The sequence below is a fragment of the Ruditapes philippinarum genome, unplaced genomic scaffold, assembly GCF_026571515.1.
Source record: "Ruditapes philippinarum isolate M1 unplaced genomic scaffold, ASM2657151v2 ctg2668_1_1_1_1, whole genome shotgun sequence".
Lineage (NCBI taxonomy): Eukaryota > Metazoa > Mollusca > Bivalvia > Venerida > Veneridae > Ruditapes > Ruditapes philippinarum.
The window spans coordinates 232666-256060 of record NW_026862639.1 but is presented as its reverse complement, the minus strand read 5'-3'; the positions used below and the strand labels follow the sequence as shown (position 1 = coordinate 256060).

Below are 23395 nucleotides of genomic sequence, written 5' to 3'. Positions count from 1 at the left end.
CAACGTACTTTGTTACAATCCATTTTTATATATTGTATTCTATACCGGTTGCTTTAAGATTAAGATTTCGAAAACAAATATGCATCATACTATTTCTTTGACGGAAACATAAGCGATATTGATTAAATGATAAGAACATATAGCCGTCTATTAAAAAACGATCAGTCAGTCCCCCGTAATATATATTATGTTGCAAATGAAAGCAATAATTACGCGTATGTCTATCAGTTATCATTTTCAATATATATTTATCATATTATACACATTATGAACCATTGTATATCATTATATATATATTTAAAATGATATATGACAGACAATATATATTTGAGCCGTTCTCCAGAAAAACCTGCAATTATGACCAAAAAAATATCGAATTTGAGGTTTTGAGCAATTATTCAAGTATCATCATTTTCCTGTAGAATGCAAAAGAAATTTTGAAATTATCTCAAAAGTTACCCGAGATACAGCCTTTCGCGATAAGGCACTGTCATGTACATAATCATGTAGAAATAAATATTTCAATATACCTCATATGCAACTTATAAGAAATTGAAACAAGTACAACTAGGTATACATGTAGTTTGTAATATATTCATTATACTTGTTTACAGAAACCATTAGATAATAACATAAAAATCATCATAACAGGAGTCAGATAATGTCTTTTCTATGCGTTGCCATGGTAACATAAGTGTTCTTCTAAGGCTCTCCTGGACATGTTTCATCTTGAAATATAGGTCGCACATAGGGCCGAACTGTGCTGTAAAGATATCTGCGTCGTGCAGCAGACATTCCACCTGGTTGCAGTACTTGTGGCAAGTGTCCACGTTCAAACTGAAAGTTGTTTTATTTCATGATGGAGAATGTCTCCTCGGCTTTATCGCAGCTCTCTTTAACCACCACCATTCCAGGATGATCTCGGCTCATACGAAAATATTGATACTTTCTGAAAAGGGTAAAATATACATGTTAATGTCATTATGAAAATTTGTATTATAATGATAACTATACAAGCACTTTAAGGATTAAATTTGTTTTATCAAGATGATAAAATGTTATACTTAACATGTATAGTCAAACATATGTTAGATACTACCTCTGAATAGGAATCACATGACCACATGTTTTGTTTCAAATTATCACATTCAAAGTGCAGTGTGTTTAACCTGTAAATAAAGACCACCCGTCAATAAAGACCACAGAACATACCCGATTGATCTTTATATATAAGTTTGACTGTAATGTATGCACTTCATAGTTATGTTCAAGTATATTTTACAATATATCTTTACTTAAGCTGACAAAAACGCAAAACTGTACTTTTTACACTTAAATTACCTGATGCCTTTGTCACCGCATGTTTAATATCTTCAAACTTTAAAGATTTGACAGGTTTTTTCCCTGTGTTGCCGTGAATTCTTTGAACCACACCATGCTGATCAACATGTGTTAGGATATTTTGAAGAGCGCTCCGCTTGATATCAAAGGCCAACATAAACACAGTCCTACACACTGGTTTCCCAACTAATGAAAAGTCATGGTGACCTTTCTGACGTTTCTTCCCGCGCTTTGTCAATTCATTCTGAGGGCTGTTTACTACAGTTGCCATTATATACAGTTCTTTACCTTGCTTTTCCCTTTCCCTAATATTCAATATGTGATCAAAAATGTCAGAAATAGTAAACTGTTTAATGCAGTTTTTCTTGCACCCACAACCATTCTTATGATAAAGGGTGATTCTGTTCACGTCTTCGTCATTTTGGGGCAGATCACAATCAACTTCTGCTTCACCCTCGCTGTCACTAGTAACAGAAGCCCCTGTTGAGTCATCTTGAAGCGTGACTATGTAGTCTTGGACCCGCTGATCAACATCTAACTCGGGATCATCTTCGTCCGAGTCTAAACACAGGGTAGATACATCAACCTCCTCCTGCGATCCCCAGGGTGTCGAAACGGGCGTCACACCAAAATGCTCGGAAAGCAAACTCTCCAAATCCTGTAAGATAAATAAATCCGGTGAGTACTGACAATTATGACAAAACATACAGCTTCTGCGCTAATTAATGGGCTAATATAAAATAAAAATATTTCAGTCACTGCAGAATACAATTTTTCCTTTAACATACAAATGCTTGTCCACAAAAAATCATACACAGACTGCATTTTATTTCAATTAAAGGTTAATTTGCTTGATAAAATTTTTTAATTTTACACAGAATTCTACAGAGCAGTTTATAAATTTAAAAAAAAAAAGAAAGAAAAAAAAGCTCGCGCGTCAGGATCGAACCAGCAAAACACTGACTATGAGTTATTGACACTAACCCCTCGGCCATAACAGCATTCGTGTTCAGTACAGTATAAATTAAGTGATTTAACCTTAATCGTTCAGGTTTAGATCAATAGCATACCCATTCCGAACCAAAACCAACTAAATTTTCTGAAATTTTAATAAAACTTATCTTCGTTGAAATATATTGACATTATCAAAATAAATAATAGAGATCTAGATCTACGGAGTCCTTAATAATTTTTGAATTATTGATTCGATGTCATTCTGGTAGTGGTGGGGTACACAGAAATGTCTTCCAAATTTAGCAAATACATTAATTTTATCTGAAAAACAATCTTACCGGGTATGTCAAGAAATGTGTGAGAGCGAAATCAACCGACTCTTTGCATGTTTATTACTGTGTTGCTCGGTATAAGTTACAACAATCACGCTATATTATTTTGTTTACGCGCCATATTTTCCTGATTCACTCTTGCGTAAAATACATCTATATGGGAACAATTGAACAATTAATGTGCGGCATACCTAGTTCAGAGTTGATAAAATATATAAATACAACATACCTATATCAACTATATCGTTATCCATTTTAATATCCAGAAAATGTCAAAATTTATCATGTAAACACTGATACATAAAGGTCACTGAACTCACATGTGCTTTCAAGTATGACGTCATATTTATCGGGAAATTCCCAACGTCATAATCGATGTCATTTTGGCAGGTTTTCCTGGAAAACGGCTCAATTATATATATATATATATATATATATATATATATATTATATATATATATTATATATATATATAAATATTCAAATATATATGGAACTCTTTTCTAAGTTTAGCCGAAATTCAGCTGTTAATAACGCCTTGGCCATAACAAACTGCCGTATCTCGTTTGACGCAAATGATGTGTTACGATGGTTTGGCAGGGCAGGGCTTGGCCTGTATTGTTAACATTAGAGCAAATTGTTACACAATTGTTCCAATAGGAAGCAGCTGACCATTTGCAAACAAGAAATATGATTGAAATCTGCTGGTTCCTCCGATAGTTGCAGTAATCCTTTTACTTATACTTTTATTATTATTATTATTTTCTTCAAATATCATTCTAACACTATCGGAAATTTTTCTATATTAACACAGAAGGACAGAAGCGTGCAAAATATTAATTATATACAAATATCATTTCAGATCAGAATTTTTTTTTATTATTTTATTAAACTTGTACATAGTACAACGTCATAAATACATAATAATAAATTGATTAATAGACACGAATAATGAATCACTAACTTGCTTGAAATACAATGTCATGTGACATTTGTAAAAAATTCTGGAAACAAAGTGATCCCTCGGAAGCATTAATCACAACAAAATAACATAAGAATTGCAGACTCGGTTTGATTGAGTCTGTACATGAGGGATAATGAATAAGTGCAACATCCCTCACGCCCCCTAGCACCGGCTTGAGCGGTACTCAATTCTCAACACTTTATAGTGTTGGCATCAATGATCCCGAAGGACCAGAAAATATAACAACACTGAAGTGAAGTACGGGGAAACTTTTTACGGCTGCCACACGGCACTTGACACCTGCTGTTGTGAAGTACAAAATTCTGGAAACAAAGTGATCCCTCGGAAGCATTAATCACAACAAAATAACATAAGAATTGCAGACTCGGTTTGATTGAGTCTGTACATGAGGGATAATGAATAAGTGCAACATCCATCACGCCCCCTAGCACCGGCTTGAGCGGTACTCAATTCTCAACACTTTATAGTGTTGGCATCAATGATCCCGAAGGACCAGAAAATATAACAACACTGAAGTGTTGTACGGGGAAACTTTTTACGGCTGCCACACGGCACTTGACACCTGCTGTTGTGAAGTACAAAATTCTGGAAACAAAGTGATCCCTCGGAAGCATTAATCACAACAAAATAACATAAGAATTGCAGACTTGGTTTGATTGAGTCTGTACATGAGGGATAATGAATAAGTGCAACATCCCTCACGCCCCCTAGCACCGGCTTGAGCGGTACTCAATTCTCAACACTTTATAGTGTTGGCATCAATGATCCCGATGTAAGGCATGTAATGTAAGGCATTATTTATTATATCCAAATCGATATATATTTGTATAATTAATATATATACAATAATAAAATAAAAAAATCATATTTAATATTATTATTATCTCCAATTTATCTTATTGTGCCCAATTATGCAAATATTATCTATTGGATATCCTTTAAAGGATACGATTAGTCAGTTTAAAAACATACATGTTGTTGTTTTTACTTTTCTTCAGGTTCATGTAGCAAACAAAACAAATAAACACAAAACATTCAGATGGTTTTAAAAATCCTTTGATTTTATCAAACAAAAATGCACACTTTCCATTATCGGCAAAAATTAAACGGATGATAAATTGTTTGTAATGGCGAAACCCACGGTCAATCGCTATTCTTAGATATTAAGACGTTTTCAACAATATTCATGTGATGAAATGCTGCCGTGATAAAATATATAAATATTTGATTACACAAACACACAATATTCCTTCATTTTGTTTAACTCCATAGAGAGTGTTGACCATTAAAACATTATAGATACTGGTTTGTATCAACAAATATATATTTATAACGAAAATCACATTTAGCCGTATTTTACTACTTAATATTTATGGTCAGTAAAGTAACTAATTGCACTTTACATATCGCTGCTAAATGCTGTAAAATGCTATTCATTTACAAATTGAGGTAAATTTGTTATTTTTGTCTTATGAACATTAGGTAATTTAGTAGTAAGTCTGACTATTAAGACAATTTAAATATTGAGGGAAATTAGTTGTTTTTTTTTACATATGAACATCAATCGCATCTTATCAGGCAATTTAGAAGTAAGTCTGACTATTTAAGACAATTCAAATATAAAGGGAAGTTTGTTATTTTGTCAAATGAGCAGTAATGACATCTCATCAGGTAATATAGTAGTAATATCTGAAAAAAGGTTATCCCTCGGAAGCATTAAATCAGCTATATTATATGAAAATTGCATTGATTGCTTTGATTGAATTTGTACATGAAGGATAATTGAAAAGTGCTAGTCTGACCATTTGGACATTAAAAAAATGTAGTATATATTATAGACAATAATGAATATTTTCTTTTCTCGTTCAGCAATCTTAACAATCACACAGAAAATTTAAAGGTTATAAATATATATCCTATGACATATTTTAATATTTATCACCAATAAAATTATGATTTTGGGCATGCATCATTTACTAAAAAGGCATTTTCATACCATATTTCTTATGTAAAACACGACAAAGGAGGTAAATGAAGGTCTAAACGTAGAAAATTATTACCTTATGTACAAGAAAAGTTACAGTTGTTTTTGAAAATTCTACAATTATCAAGGGGCACAATTTATTTGTTGTAGTTTCAACAACTCTTGAGCTACATTATGCCTTAAACAAAACAAAATTACTTTTATTTATATTGATGAATAATGCACAAAGTTATGTGGTTAGCTAGAAGAATAGAATAGAGGAACAAAGAGGTGATAATTTACAAAAGAAAACAACAATATAACACAACAAATCATCAAAGACAGCTTTTTTATGGCCAGGGCACACTTAAATCTTCTTCAACGTGAATTCATTCTTCAGTATTTCAAAGTATGCTTCAAGCTAAGTCTAAACACTGAAAAGACAAAGGACGCTACTTACATCAACATATGAAAAGTTATTTACTTTTATCATCATCAAACTGGAAAAAATGGTAACACACTTGTTTCATTGTTTGTTTCATACTGTTTTGGTGACACTTTTGTTTGTGTTCCTTGTTGTTTTCTCGTCTACGGTAAGTTTCTTCCCTTTGTCCAAAGTTTTAATTATTTGATTTCCCCCATTCCCGCATCTCCTATATCCTTCCCCTGCTCCTTTTACTGAGTAGGACATTTTTTTTTTTTGATTTCCTTGTCGGTTACTATTATTTCTTCTTATGTATAATTTTAGTGAAAAACCTGTCCGTGCTCTGCCTTTTGCCCTGTCCTGTTTTGTTTGGGATCCTCTTGGGATGCTTACCGCTGGTTCTTGGTGTTTGGTCGTGTGGGGATTTCGTTCATTGAACGCCGCCTTTCTGTGTTGGTCTTGTTTATCATATTTTATTATAATAATGCTAATGTTATATATCAAATTCAGTATGCCAGTCATTAGAAAGCTTTTTCTTCATTTTCCTTAAGTAAAATATATGAAATATGACTAAGATAGTATTGCATTTAAAAATATATTTTTTATATAAACGAACTAAATTGTTTACAACATGTATTGTTTTGTTTGCTTTAGTGTAATCAAGCAACATAGTTTCTTTATTTACGCTTGGCATGTTTAGTTTATCTATACAAATTTCGTGTAATAATTTATTGCTGCAAATGCATTCCAAAAAGACATGTTCAGTTGTTTCATGATGAAGATTACAAAGGCTGCATAAGGGAATGTTAATATATTTCATTTTGAACAAAAGATTATCAGTTCCAAAAATGCTATGGATTCATTATCCCTTATATACAGACTAAATCAAACAGATATGTAATTTTATATGTAATTTTGCTGTTTTTAATGCTTCCGAGGGATCCCCTTTTTTTAAAATAAATTTTACTTTCTTAACAAAAATTTTTTTGTTTTTATTGTTTGTGTTTTTGGAACAAACTTTACAAAAATTGTTCCATTTTTTCCATTTCCCAGCGTTTGTTATATTTTTCTGGTCCTCTGGAATTATTAATTCTACCACTTTTAGATTTGAGATTTTAGAACCGCTCAATCCGTTGCTAGGGACTTGATGAATGCCGCACTTTTTATTATCTCTCATGTTAAATCTCAATCAGACCTAGTCTGCAATTTTCATGTATTTTTGTTGTTTTAATGCTTCCGAGGGAACATCTTTTTCCAGATATTTATACATCATAACAGCAGGTGTCATGTGCTGTGTTGTGCTGTGTTGTGACTGCCGTAAAATGTTGCCTCTAAATTCAATTCAGTGTTGTTTATATTTTTTCTTGGTCCCTTTGGGAGTATTGAGTCCAGCACTTATAGTGTTCAGAATTGAATACCGCTCAAGCCGGTGCTAAGGGTCGGAAGGGATGTTGCATTTTTTTTATTTACCCTCACGTACAGACCTGAACAAACTGAGTCTGCATTTTTCATGCACGTTTGCTGAGAAGCTTAAACAAGCAAAACTTACGAAGTTAAATCCAGTTTAAAACGTATATGCAATTGGTGTATTGTTTATAACTTAAAAACTATATTTGAAATTATGAAAACTGCGGACCGACATTTTATTTTTGTTTTAAGAAAAAGAGTACCAAATCCTCTTACTTCGTCTCGGTGTCTAAATATGATAATTATAGTGACCCTTTAATTATACCTAGTTATCTGTAAAACAATATTTGTTGTGAAAAAACGAAACCTGTAGCAGTGCATAAAACGGCAAAATTAAAAGAATGGTTGCAGGCTTCATTAACCTCAAATTCGTTATGCATTGAAGTGGTTAATGCAATCTACGTTCAACTCTAGCATTAGAACTAAACAACTTTCGGGCAGCTTTCATGAATCCATAAATGTGACACTTTATAGCAATATCATAAAAACAGACAGCATATGAACCCTTATTCAAACAATAAGTGAGTCATATACAATGAATGAGCCAAATAATTGATATAAGGAAAGCAACATGTTCGTTGGGGCAATACTGCAGCCACCCAACAAAAAAAATTAAAATGATGGAATTAAAGTATCTAAAGCACAATTTACTATGTTGATTTTAGTTCTCTAGATGGAATGTCCAATATTAAATGTTCTGGCAAGTATAATGGACAAGATCAGTGAATGTTTTCATCTGAATAATCTATCACTTTGATTTCTCACTAATTTGTTATTTTGTCTATTTGTGCAATTTTATTTCATTCTTTAATCATTTCAATTGGCAATATTATTGATAGAAGATATGAAAGTGTCGCAGTTTTGTAAATATTACCTTTATGCATTTTAACTTTTACCATTTGATCTTTTTTCAGTTTATAAAAGTACTTCACATAGTGCATTGAAGTTGTTTTGATCAATGAAACTTTGCTTCTAACAAAATGCTTTATTCATGCGACAAAGTCTTAAATCTGACAAAGGGTGCGATAACTCGGGAATAATAAAAATAATGCAAAACATTATATTTACAGAGTCACTTTATTGATTTGTATTTATATGAGAGACAATAAGAAATGACATTAATCTAAATTCTTATTAAATAATGTATTTTTTTGTATAAGAATGTATTTTTTAGCATAATTAATTTTGTTATTTAATTCATTAAATCAAAATTCTGAATCTTTGCTACATATTTCTTTCTGAAAATGACTGTGTTCTTTTTTAAAATGCAGTTTATAATCGATTGTTTAAATATCAAAAAAGAAATATACGTGTATATGTTGATGGCCTCCCTTTTCGAAGAAGAGGGGGTATATCGTTTTGCTTATGTCGGTCAGTCCAAGTCCGTCGGTATGTCTGTTCGTCGGTAGACCACATGGTTCCGCTGACTATCTTAAAAAACTGTTTTTCGAAAATTGTTCATCATTTCACGAAATTTGGGTCAAAAGGACTAGGTGGTTCAATGATAACAAAAAGGGCCCTTTAAATTTTGGTCAAAAATGGTTTCCTCTCAATTTTTTTGGAAAAATTTGTTTTTTTTGAAAAGGGTTTTTTTTTTTGAAAATTTCAAACTTTAACAAATTTTTGGGTTTTTTTCCAATTAAAATTTAAAAAAAATTTTAAAAAAACCACTTTTTTTTAAAAAAAATTTTTGGAAATTTTGCAAACCTAGGTTTTAAAATTTTAAAAGGTAAGGGGCCTTTTTAATGTCCGGGGAAAATTTGGTTTTTTTCCCCCTTCTTTATCTTAAAAAACTATTTTTTTGAAAAGTCTTCAGATTTTCAAATTTTCTGATTTATAATATCTTTTAAATTTTTAATAATTTTTTGCTTGGGGTCAGTAGGTAAAAGGAAAATTGTTCCACAGGGACCTTAAAAAGATCAAATTAATTTCTGCTTATCATCCTTTTAAAAAATAATTCTTTGGGCCAAAAGTTTTTTATTTTTTTCCCACAATACTGGACTGAATACAACAGGTTTAAAAAAAAATTTTTTTTGGGGGCCTTTGGGGGTTTAACTAAGGTTAAAGGTAAAGTTTGGGAATTTTTTAAAATTTTCAAAAATGTTTCCCCTCATTATCTGTAAACTGTATACGAAAAGGTTTTTAAATATTTTTTTTTTTTTGGATTGTCATAATTTTAGTAAAAACTCCTTTGATTTTTTGTTACTAATTTTTTCTATGATTGTAAAAAGGGGACACGGATAAACATTTTTTAAGTTGTAAAATAAAAAGAAAAAAAATTTTCTTTGGCAAGGAAATTACGTATATCAAAAAAGCACTATCATATTTTAAAAAATTATCTACAGCAAATTTAAAAAAAAATTTTAATTTTATTTGTTGGGCCTTTATTTGAAAAATGTACATTTATCTTCATCATTTGAAAGCGAATATCCTTCATTTCGCTTGAAAAAAGAAGTATCTTTAATGGGTATAAATCTATATCTTATGAAATTTTTTGATAAAATTTATCAATTGTAAAATTACATTTGTTCCATTATAACATTGTTGACTCCCGAAAAAGATGTAAAATAGAATGTCTCGGTTATTTAATACACGTAAAAAATGTACCTAAACAGAATAAACTGTTCCTGAACAAAAAAAATATTTTGCTGTTTTAAGTAGGATTTTATTCATTTAGCAATGATTTCGTGCATGCGCCATTCGCTTTTCAGGCAGTAAATCACCACATTTATATCATTCAAGCATTTTGGAAGTTAACATTTTTAAAATTCGAATAATAATTTTTGCGTCAGATAATAAAGCTTTATATACTTTTAAAAAAGATACTTGACCAAAACAAACTGATAAACATGCAGTTTGTGATCAATAGAGAGACGTTTCCAGATATGTATAAATCACAACAGCTGGCGTCATGTGATGTGTTGCAGTCGTAAAGTATTGCCCCGTACTTCATTTCAGTGTTGTTATGTTTCTGGTCCTTCAAGATCATCGATTTCATCACTGTTAAATGTTGAAAATTGTGTCCCGGTGCTATTTTTCGTGAGGGATATTTCACTTTTTCATTATCCCTCAACTAACGACTCAATCACACCGTGTCTGCAATGCTTCCGAGTGAATACTTTCTTTCCAGACATTTTACTTTGGACCATTGTATATAAGTATCCCTTATCAATTTGAATGGTAAAATTAGATATTTTCTTCGAGTATTCAGCATCCGTTGCGAGGCTTAGTTCTTGTGATCATTTGACTAACAAACGGGCTAGCTGGAGTTGATATTTAGCGAATCATACATATATTTTGAGCCTTTTGGTCTCGTAATATCCTTTTAATTTGTATGAGAATTGTTGGGAATTATTCTCTCTTAAAAGAGCTGACGCAGACATTTTGGTAAAAAAAGCGTGTAACTGCTTTTTAAATATAAAAGATAGTAAATATTAATATTGTAGATCTTGCCTTATTCTTTTAGTGTATAAAGCTGGCAATTGTCTTGTATGATATCATAAATACAGTGAATTCACTTTTAATACAAAGATTTGCAAACAAATATTTTATTTAATTAAGACTCGCTGGTACATTGATAAAATTGGATAAGAACCTACATTGACAAACAGCTGTATTTTCATAAGATATATTAAATCATTTTTAATTAATGCACCAAATTGGAAATGATAAAGTATTCTGTACAAAAACTCAAGATAGCGAATAAATTGTCTCTTTTTAAGTCAGGCAGAAGAAGTGATCATGAAATATCATTTTTTCCTCCGTATGATTCATTATTATAACATATATCAGTCTAACATTTTCTCCGATATCTTACTTTTGTAAATCCTTTTGATCTTTGCTAATTACATGTAGTTTATTTAAAAATTAATTCACCCAGATCCAATCTTATATAAATTTATAGTATTTTGCAAATTTATTGATCTCTTTTTCTTAGGAAAGTTTAGATTTACCCTTCTTAGGTAAACATGTACTTATTACTAGTGTTTGAGTAACTGCCAACTGATTGACATTAGAACATTATATGCTTGGATTAGAGCTCTTAAAATAAAATGTCCATTTTTTCAAAATACTTTATAACAATCGGCTCCAACACAGATGAGCTTGGGCTTTTGTTGTTGGACGTGTTTCTTAAAACAAATGATGCCTCCTTTTAAGTTATTTCACCTTCTAACTCTTGGCTTTCTGCATCTGTTTTATTAATATCATATATATAAACATTAAAATCGATTGTTTATTAGATTCTATTTTTAATAGAGTTTCATTATATCTTTCTGTTTCTTTTAAAATGTATTATAGTTCAATTTTCATCTTGTAATCTATAAATTGGTTTTGAAATGTATTGATATTTTTCCATATTGCAAACATTTTTTTAGTAGGTTATTCACATCTAAGGGACAATTTAACCCTTGATCTTATAAGGTATACCCGGAGTTGTTCATTATTTATCTGAGATAATTCATCTTGTAGTGAATGCAGAGTATCAACATTTTAATCTGATAAGTGGCTACTACGAGGGTTGTTCAAAAACTAATAGGACTAAGAGTCTTATGTCTCCATATTCCATTAGATTTTAAATATTTTCATATCCACGGCAATAGTTAATTGTTTTTTACAACTTCAGCATAAGTTTATTGAATTATTGCGCTAAACGCGTGTTCCAGCGCATCAAATATATTTAGACGCTAATTTGTACTTTCAGTTTATTCATAATATGTTGTCTCTTCTCCCTAATATTCGACCAACACATTTTATCATATTAAAGTGTCATGTTGTCCAAATTTGACGACATTCAGACAAGAAATCGCTAAACTATAACGTTTTGAACAACAGTGATAATAGCTTTAAATGTAGAAAAATAACGTTCGTTGAAAAACTTAAAATGTCACGAGATCAAACCGAAAGTTGCTGGCCACCGGGCATGTTTCGAATAAAGAAATGAAAATGTGATTGTTTTCTTTCGCTACATCTCCACAGATGAGTTCTGGTTATAATTACATGATTCAAGCACCTAGAACATTGTGGAGAACAATTTCAGAAAGAATGACGCTGTTTACATTTTGAATTTATTTTGGGACGTGATGAACGTCATTTATTTAACTATTAGCGTCCGCCGGGTCGCGTACCCCTTGTCATTTGTAAGTTGTACAGAATTGGTGTTTGTTAACATATTGTATTGATTTTTTCACTGTATATAGAGGACAAGTTCCGATATTCGATTTTTGTAAACTCGTGTTCTTCCATTTTGTATTTCTAATTATTTCTGATTCCTGTCCTGGTAGATAAGTTATTAAAATAGCCCATTTATAATATTCAATTAGTGAAGAAAAGAGAATTTCAATTTCCTCTAGGTACAAAAATAATCCGAGACTAAGGAGAATTCGGAGGACGAAAAACAATTTATGAGGAAGGATTTACAATTTGGAATAAATATTTGTAACAAGATTGGCTCGATATCATCTATTTCAAGTCATTGAGACGATTATTGGTAATATTTTTAGAAATAGAAGATATTAAACCTTAACCCTTCGTATTTGATCGTTCGCATCTCTCATAATTATAATTTCGTATGCAAACATAATCATTGGGAGATATAGTGTATTATCATTTAAGAATGTCTCACGTAGTCCAAAGATTTTTGGTAATTTAGAATTTTCATTTTAGGATCAAGGTTCAAGGTTAAGACCACTTTTGCTTAATATAAAAAGATTGTTTTCAGTAAATAGTCTTAAAATGTGATTTTTTTAATTCAACGTGGTGTATAGCAGTCTTAAGTGAAACTTGTTTTGGGTTGTTTTTGTGCACCATAAGGTCATGGTTAAAGCCATTGTTTCTAAAAATAGAAAATCAGGTTTCGGTCAGAACGATAGTTGATAATATGATTTTATATAACACTTTGTGTACATGAAGCAACGAAAAGACATTGTAATTGCTTCATGCCCCCTCCCTCGGGTCAAAATCACTGTAACTAATAGACAATCGGTTTCCTGTCACTAACTAGATATTTCAGAGAAACTTGGTTTATAGCAAGCTTATGTTCAATCTTTGCTTGGATTTGCTTTTTGGACATCTTAGGCCTGGATCAAGATAAATGTTACTAAGAAAATAATTGGTTCCCGTTCAATAACAAGAGTTTAGAATAAGATATTTCATTGAAACTTAGTATTTAGTAAGCCTTTATGAAGATATCTCTTCTTGTGAATCCCTTACAGTCAAGGTCAAGGTCAATTTTACTTGAAAGAAACATAGGTTTCCGGTCAATAGATTGAGTTTGGAAAGACATATTTCAATGAAATTTGGTGTATAGGAGTATATGTAAAGATCTGTCTTTTGATTACTTTTGGTCCACTAGGGTTAAGGTTAAGGTACTGTTACTAAAAATAGAAAATCAATTTGCAGTATATAGTTAGTCTATAGCTAGATTTAGGAATGAGATATTTATCTTAAAGTTGTTGTAAAGCATTCCTATTGAAAACCCCAGGTTGGTTCGCTTTTGTGCTCACTAGGATCAAGTTCAGGGTCACTGTTATTAAAAAAAAGAAAATGAGAAAGTAGATTTAGGAGTGAGATATTTTTTTCAAAAGGAAAAATCCGTAAATCAAGCTTTTTTGAAGACCTTGCACCTCGCTTGTAATTGTTTAAGACCCCTCTCCAAAGGATTATGGTCAATATAATATTAAATAACCTCTTTGCTGTAATAACAAAATGCTTCTCTAATTTTTTTTTCATTTTTATCATTTCTAATTGATAAAACCTTCTGTTTTTGTGGTATTACCTTGTTTTATGTTTAACGATCGAGTCAAGTTCCTATGTCATAGCTGGAGCCAGAAGGGGAACGCTTCGCATATTATTAATTACAATAATATAATACTCATATATTTCTATATTCCTTTGATAAAGAGTGTACCTCGTACCTTATATCATATGTAAGGATTTATTTAAAACTATTTTCCACTGTCTTTATGTGACTAAGTTCTAAGATAATTTCATATCGAAATCAATCCACTTACATATCATAGACCTGTGTTCGTTAGTTTACATTTTACAATATTAGAAAGTTTAATAAAAAAATTTGAATCCTCTTTTTTCACACCTTTTATTTCTAAAGTAAATTATTCGATGAATAAAAGGAAATTTTTAAAGACAATTTTACAAACACACACATAGACTTATACTCACGTACTCTTATACTAGTCATACTTTATATTGGTGTATATAAAAAAAATTAATATTTCATTTAAATGAGAATGAAATTAATTATGAATTAATTATGTCCGTATGTTATATAACTTGAAATGTCAAAAAAATGATATTTCATTCGAAAGATTATTTATAATTCCATTTGAGTTGAGCCACGTCTGTAGCTCCTTACAAAATATTTTGTATTTTGTCCCAGAAAACATGGTCAATAGTGTCAATGCTAGTATTACAAAAGTCGCACAAATTCATGCTAGACTGTTATCATTTGAATAGAAATGTTTTAATTGGTATGATTCTCTGGAGGAATTTATACTGGACATTTCTCAATGGGACATCTAATGTGCTCTTAAAGGGCAGTTGATATATCTTTATCAGTCAATATGCTTTTGTGTATAATTTTCTTCCCATTCAATTATTTTTTCCCTTGACAATTTGCATTTGTCATTTGCATATCATATCAAACTATATTCATAGATTTTGATTGCAGTACATTTTGTATAAATGGTTGAAGGGAAACATTGATTATTGAAGTAATTCTCAGATTGTTGATAAGGGTCTCATATCCTATCAGCATATAAAGTTTTAAAAAAAAACTGTATTACTCATGCCATATAAATATCTAAAATCATCAAATTGATAAAACTTACTTGTTCTATAATAATATAATAATTGTTCTATGAATATAATTTCTTTTAAATTAATAAACCAATTTTCATGAAATATTAGATAACCATCTGTTTTTATATCTGAGTTTTTCCATGCAATATCTTTATAGGAGACAATTTTGTTCAACATGTACCTTTTTTATTTCAAAAAATAGATAAATACAGAATCCCTAAAGAAAGCCCAACACGGCAAAATTGAAAATGTTGCAGGCTCGGTTTGATTGAGCCTGTTCATGGACGGTACTGGAAAAGTGCAAGTTACCGTCCACGCCCCCTAGCACCGGCTTAAGCAGAATTCAACATTTAAACGTGAAATAGTAAAATTTTGAATTTAGAAACATCCGCAGATGTGTTCATACGGCGGTTATCATGGAACCTTCAATGTGACACTTCCGTGCCATTCCATGAAAAGCGGCGTATGGTCCCCAAGTAATAAAAAGCGTGTGCCCTAAACGAGAAAACAATGGGCGGAACTAAATAAAAATGGAAATTTGAAAGGGGATCAGAGGTTATGAAGCCTGCGTATCACAGATAAGACGTCAAAAGACAAATTTAAAAAGCAGGCAACATATCCTAAGGGTGATTCAACATTATTCAAGTAGGAATATTGGAACCACCCAACTAGAAAATGCCGAAAAGTAGAAACTAAAAATACCACAAGCACAACAACAATGTCGTGCTGAACGATCTTCAAGGATCGAAAATATAACATCATTGATTATATGTACGGGGAGACTTTTTACAGCCGCCACACGGCACAAATAACACGGATGTGATCATAAAATAGATAAATACAGAATCCCTAAAGAAAGCCCAACACGGCAAAATTGAAAATGTTGCAGGCTCGGTTTAGCATAGTATTCATAAAACGGTTTAGCATAGTATTCATAAAACGTTTTTGTGGGAATAGATGATTAACATCTTGTTATGAAATAGTACATTCGAACACTCATTTCCATCCTTTAAAAAATCATTTTTGACAAATAATATCATTAAGCTATGGTTATCTTTATTTAATTATCTTTTAACCCAACTTGCTTTTATAGATTTTAGAAAGTATGAAATGTCTGTAAATTTTAGTCCTCCATTCTAAATAGGATGCTTAATTTCTTTTATTTTTTATTTTTAGCTTGTTTTCCTTTTCCAAACGAAATGAAATACATGTATTGCATTTTCAATTTCCTTGATTCTTTTATTCTGGTGGGCTTTCTAATACCACAAAAGGATAGGTTAATGTTGGCAATGCAAACGTCTTAATGGTTCTTTCTTTACCAATCAGAGTTTAATAGTTAAAATTTAATAAACTAATTTGTTTCCAGTAAGTTTAACTTTTTGGATCCTTGGTTTTGGCATAATTGATTTAATTGCCTGTCTCTTAAGTGTAGTAAGGTTACCTATTACAAAAATAATGTATTAATTTTATGCAGTCTTCTTTTATGTCATCCCAAAATATTGCATAAAACTTATCTGTCAAAAAATCAGAGTCTGGGCTTTTTATTGTTTTTCGTTTAGCATTTCTTTTAAAGCTATACTTATTCGATGTGCACTAAAATTCATTCACAGCTGTCCTTTTCTTACGTAAAAGCTTAACGCTTATTATAAATGCTTCATCCTTCATGTTAAGACTCAATCAAAAAAGCTTTCATGTAATTCTGTTGTGACTAATGCTTCCAAGGGATTACATTTCATGCATATTTACATACTTAACAACAGCAGGTATCAACTTTTTCATTATCCCATTCATACACCACTGGGAACGTTTAAACCGATTTTAGGCGCGCTCAAAGTTGTCGTTGCGAGCAATTATGAATTTCCTACACTAGGGTAAGTCCAACTAAGCGAACTACGAGTTGATTCAATGTACTTTTTTGTGCATTGGCAATATCTCCCCTCTATGAAGCGATTTTGCAACACAGAAAAAGAACCACAGCTTTGGAAGTTGGAATATTTTGACTACTAGAAGGTTATGAAGCAGACGAGTCACATAATTTGTAAAACAGTTCTTATCATGGATCTTAATGATCATTGGATTTTGTTACTTTTTGATATAACAAATGTCTTATTTTTGAAAGTGATATGATAATTATTAAAAATATTATCACTTGTATTAGTAACTCATACTGACGTTTCCATAAAAAAAAAAAAAAAAAAAAACGTTTATCCAAAAGCCCATACAATTCCAAATTACATTTTTAATCCATTGTAAAGACCGAAGACGCCATCACAAAACATAACTGACAAATTATTTTTGTGCCTTTTTAGATTTACCCTTGTCCGTAAATATTTTGCCTTGAGTCATGAAACTTTACAGGAATGTTACCCAGCTTGTGAAGTTGTGCACCTGGTATTTCGCTTGTGATTTATTTTGTTTTGTCAGAGTTATTGCCCTTGACATAGTGAAAATTTGCAACTTTTAATTTGTGTCGTGTGTAGCTCAAAAAGTATTTTTACCTAGGGCAATGAGACTTTACAGGAAGGTTGATCAGCATGTGTTGTTGTATCCAGTATTTCTAGAGTAATTGACAAAACCTTAGTTAAAACTATTCCAAAATGTTGTGTTATTTGTTCCTTGAGTGCTTGAGATAGAATAAACCAACTTTACAGGAATAATGATCAACATCACTCTGAAGTTGTGCACTTGGGGTTTTGCATGCAGCTTTGTTAGAGTTATTGCCCTTGACTTTGTATAAATTTACAATTTTCAACTTCTTCATGCATAGCTCAAAAAGTTTTTGACCCGTAGTCCTGAAAGTTTACAAGAGTGTTGGTCAGCATGTGTATTTATGCACCTTGGGGTTTGCTTATTCAGTGTTATTAAAATTCTTGTCCTTTAATTAGTAAATGATTTTTAGTATTCCTTTGATTCATTGACTTAACCTCATACTGATACATAAATTTTAATGTTAATAAATTTACCTTTGCTTGCAAATAAAGCAGTCACTTTAGTATCCCAGACAGTACTTTCAGCTTTAGAATTTTTGGTCATGTTTGGTTTACCAATACCAAGGAAAAAATCTTTACTGAATGGTGTGGTCGTGTTAAAAAATTCATCAAAGTCAGTCTGGTTGTAAGTCCTGTATACAAACTGTCCTAGTGGATTATCAGCACCCGCCCAGTCCTTAAACAAAGAAGAAATTTTGTCAGGTACAGAAATGTTATCGCCAGTTTTCAGATGATAACTGAGTATACAAGAAGAATGCCCATCAAAAACAATGATCAACATCATTCTGAAGTTGTGCACTTGGCGTTTTGCATGCAGCTTTGTTAGAGTTATTGCCCTTGACTTTGTATAAATTTACAATTTTCAACTTCTTCATGCATAGCTCAAAAGGTTTTGACCCGTAGGCCTGAAAGTTTACAAGAGTGTTGGTCAGCATGTGTATTTATGCACCTTGGGGTTTGCTTATTCAGTGTTATTAAAATTCTTGTCCTTTAATTAGTAAATGATTTTTAGTTTACAACTTGTAGCACACATGTAGCCTAAAAAATATTTGACTAGAGTCATAAGATTGACAAAACAACAGAGTGTCGGAGCACCCGTGTCCTGTGGCCACATTTTTAGTTTCGAATTAAAATTTTTCTCTTCAATTCATCTTTACTCTCCTGTATATCGATTTTGGATTATCAATGTCGGTTTAGATTGTAGCAGAATTTATTTACCAATTTTTATCACTCTGAATTTAATTCTAGATTTAAAGAAATATAACTTCAGCAATTGAAGTTAAATGAAATCAAAATTTGTATAAGAATTTTATAAATGAGAACGTTTGTCGATAAAAAATTGCAAACACCGACGGAAATGCTAAAAGACGCCTAAAATCAAACAAACAAAGAAAAGTAGTAAAAATCACAAGTAATTTTAAAGTTCAATTACAATTGACGAACCGTCGTTAGCGGTTATATTAGTATTTCATTCATATATAAAAGTACATGACAATGATAGCATAAATAGCCGAGAGTACAAGATAGATAAATACAGAATCCCTAAAGAAAGCCCAACACGACAAAATTGAAAATGTTGCAGGCAGTTTTGAGCAGCAGGGGTCAGTGGCGTTAATTACGAAATGTGAAGCCCATTTAAAAACTAGAAATAGAGAAAAACAGAGTCCCTAAAGAAAGTTCAACGCAACAAAATTGAAAATGTTGCAGGCTCGGTTTGATTGAGCCTGTTCATGGACGGTACTGGAAAGTGCAAGTTACCGTCCACGCCCCCCCCCCCAAGCACCGGCCCAATCAGAACTCAACACCCAAACATGAAATAGTAAAATTTTGAATTTAGAAACATCCGCAGATGTGTTCATACGGCGGTTATCATGGAACCTTCAATGTGACACTTCCGTGCCATTCCATGAAAAGCGGCATATGGTCCCCAAGTAACAAAAAGCATGTGCCCTAAACGAGAAAACAATTAAAATTTTGAAAGGGGGTCACAGGTTATGAAGCCTGTATATCACAGATAAGACGTCAAAAGACAAATTTAAAAAGCAGGTAACATATCCTAAGGGTAATTCAACATTATTCAAGTAGGAATATTGGAACCACCCAACTAGAAAATGCCGAAAAGTTGAAACTAAAAATACCACAAGCACAACAATAATGTCGTGCTGAACGATCTTCAATGATCGAAAATATAACATCATTGATTAAATGTACGGGGAGACTTTTAACAGCCGCCATACGGCACAAATAGCACGGATGTGACCATAAGATAAATAAATACAGAATCCCTAAAGAAAGCCCAACACGACAGTTGTGTGTGTGTGTGTGTGTGTGTGTGCGTGTGCTTGCGCACGCGCGCGTGTGTGTGTGTGTTTTATTTTCACATGCGCATGAGATAAGAGATTGTCAACGTCATTGGTAGTGTCATTATTCTGAAAAAAAATTTAATTCTCAATAAGGATATTTTTAAAGCAGTGTAAATGAATAATGAAATGAAATATTATTAAACAAAACAGAACTTAAATATCTGTAAAACGTAACTAGAAAGTGTAAGAACTTAAAATCTGATAATCTTTAGAAGAAAGTTTGTATTCGGAAATACTTTAGATCAATTAAAAAAGACGCGTATAACATTTCAGAAAGACCCTTTCTATTATTTTACTTATTCCAGAATGGCCAATAAGATTCCCAATGTCAGTTTGTAACATTCAAAGGATACTTTTATTCAGTTTCGCTATAGAAACCCTTAAATAAATCGATTTTAGAGTTCCTTCGAGAATGTAAATGCTTTGCAAAATCTGGTCTGCTATTTAACATCACCAACTTTAAGAACCTGGTCACGTTTTTGCATCATTTTAGTCATTTGCAAGTAGTTTAAAATTGGTTATCATAAGAAACTTTTTTTTTTATTATACTTTCGGAAAATGTTTATCAATGGTACAAAAATATTTTGTTGAGTTTTATTGACTGTTAAGATTTAAAAAAGTATCTTAACCGATTTTAATTAGCATATTTCTTATATCTGTTAAACCTTTAACAATTTCAAGTTTATGATTGCTTTGTCATTTCATTTAATTCAACAAATTCATTTCATGTAATTTCAAGAAATTCGATCAACTGTAACTGCTGTTTAATAAAATGATCGAGTGTAAAACGAATATTCACATTTCGCTGGTTGTATTACAATTTGTGGTTTGCATGTCAGTCTATTTATATTTGTACGCAAACATTTTTAATAGAATATATAAATCCATGGACTGGGATGATGAAGAAAACCCTCAGGTAAGACATTACTTTTTACAATCATTTTTCTGTAAGAATACATTTGATTTCGGTGTTTGATTCGATATAAGATATTAAGATTTACACAAGCAGGTTATAATGATTTTTTTTTATTACTGTTTGATTTACGTAGGTATTAAACAGATATGGACATGCTAACATTAGCTAGTAGTACTGGTGTTATTGTGTATTTGTTTAATTTCATTAATTAGCCAGCTATCTGCTTTAATCACTGTCAATTAAAAGGTTGAATAGGTACCAAAAGAATGACTTTCAATATATAAACCGCACTGTTTATTCACAATGTAAAAAGTACTGTCCGCACTTATGTCTGTACAATTCATATATTCGGAATTCATTTGTTCAAATCAACGGGTTTTAAGTGTTGCATGGCGTTATTCCTTGTCCTTCTGATGTTTTTATTAAATCATTTTAATGTATTGTATTTGTATAATGTATGCCATACTGAATTTCTCGTTAATTTGGATCATTTCAATGTATATTTAAGGCGGTTTGGAAAGATAAGTTTGGGGCTAATTTTTTACATCCTCAAGTAATCGAACAGTTTGGCAAAGATATAGAAAAAGGAGTTTTGGCCAAACGATCAAAAACAGCAACTGCTTCAGCTGCAACTCATCCAACTAGTACCAACAGAAAATCTGAGGTTGATGAATGTACTCATAAAAAATTGACGCTGCTAGAAAAATTTCAGTGTGATATAATTGCAAACAACTCTAAAACCATTGCTTACACTTTTTACTACATGGAGTGATAGTCCGGAAAAATATTTAGTTCATAACTTAACGTTACATAATTGGGTGATGTTGCGTCCATTCATAATACCTGTGGTATTTACAAATGAGACTTTAGTCGCTAAAGAGTGTGCGAGAAAAGGGTTCGAGACAATGCATATAAGTACTGCAGCTGCAGGGGGTATTCCGGTTTTAAAATATATGTACAGAGATGCGATTAAAAAATATAATTCTACGTTCTACGCGTACAGTAACGGAGACATTTTGTATACTGAAACGCTTATTGACACTTTACTACTGATGAAATATTCCACAATTAACTTACACAAGCCTGTTTTAATCGTTGGACAAAGAAGTAACGTTAACAACGTCACTGAATTTGAAGGATCTACTTTTGGCAGTATCACAAGATTAGCGGAGGAACGCGGCAAACTTTTCACATTTTGGGCAGAAGATTATTTTATTACGACACGCTCATTTCCATGGCAGGAAATAGCTGAAGTTGTAATAGGACGTAGGGCATACGATAACTGGTTAGTGTATTATGCTAGAAAATCAAAATATAATGTGATAGATGCAACAAAAACAATATTGGCTGTTCATCAGACGACAAAAGCAGGTAATCATGAAGGTCATGGTAAAACAAATAAGGATTTTAATCATCACTTACTTGTGAAACTTTATAAGCGTGTTAAATATAACGCAGGAATTACAGCATGCATAGAAAAATATACAAATTACGACAACTGTGTTATAGCTGTTAAGTCGAGGACAGTCAGCAAATCATGCGCTATTTCATTTTAATTTTTCAAATCAGTCATTATGAGGTGAAGGAGGAATATTTGTAAGGCAAAATGTTCCTTTTTGTTCTGTATCTATACTTCCCATTACTTGACACATACTTAGAATAGAACATTTACAGACAGTGAATCATTCAGATTATTAGAGAAGAAGTTATGTTAGTGTTTGCAGAGAAATATTTGGTTATTGTTAAAATCTTTATTCAATCGTTTCCTTTGTAAACAAATTAATAGAAAGAGTTTTTACCACACACACATAGGTTATAATGTTACGTATCTTACGATTTCCTCCCTTCAAAGACATAATTTATAAAAGGTTTTTTTTACAATGGACCAAGAGTATTATTAACCTTAGCATTCACTTTTTTACTCAATTCTCTCTAGATCTGAATTATTACACTGAATATTGTGCATTTGAATAAGATTAAGACTGCACAACCTTAAAACGCATATAATTCAGTGTTTGATTTTCAATGATTCCCTGGTTTTTTATACTAATGTATTATCTTTAGAGTGTATGTCACTTAACAGAAATGTTTGCCCAAATCTTAACAATACCACTTTAATAAAAGTTGAAATCTTAAAATATTGTGCTTTTTCAACGTTTCGGAATCCAAGAAAGCTGCCAACATGGCAGCATGCATTAATTATACATTCTTATCATGTAAATTTTGTAGCAAATATTATGTCATTTCGATAAAAGGATGGTTAACCATTTTAGAAATTATAACAGAATTACGAGTGTTCAAATATCTATAAATCTAAAAATGTAAACTTTGATTCTTCAAATG

The 23395-nt window shown here is 31.5% G+C and overlaps 1 protein-coding gene across 1 annotated transcript; it reads left to right on the top strand.

Moving 5' to 3' along the window:
- The first annotated feature begins 20857 nt into the window (after window positions 1–20857).
- Window positions 20858–23036, top strand: LOC132719680 (uncharacterized). Its single transcript, XM_060703495.1, has 2 exons — window positions 20858–21052; window positions 21561–23036. Exon 2 carries the CDS (start codon window positions 21874–21876, stop codon window positions 22606–22608), a length of 735 nt encoding a protein of 244 aa, XP_060559478.1. The 5' UTR covers window positions 20858–21052; window positions 21561–21873; the 3' UTR covers window positions 22609–23036.
- The last annotated feature ends 359 nt before the right edge of the window (window positions 23037–23395 follow it).

What these genes read in the sequence shown, in the direction of transcription:
- LOC132719680 (XM_060703495.1), top strand. Translation starts at nt 21,874, where the DNA reads ATGTTGCGTCCATTCATAATACCTGTGGTATTTACAAATGAGACTTTA.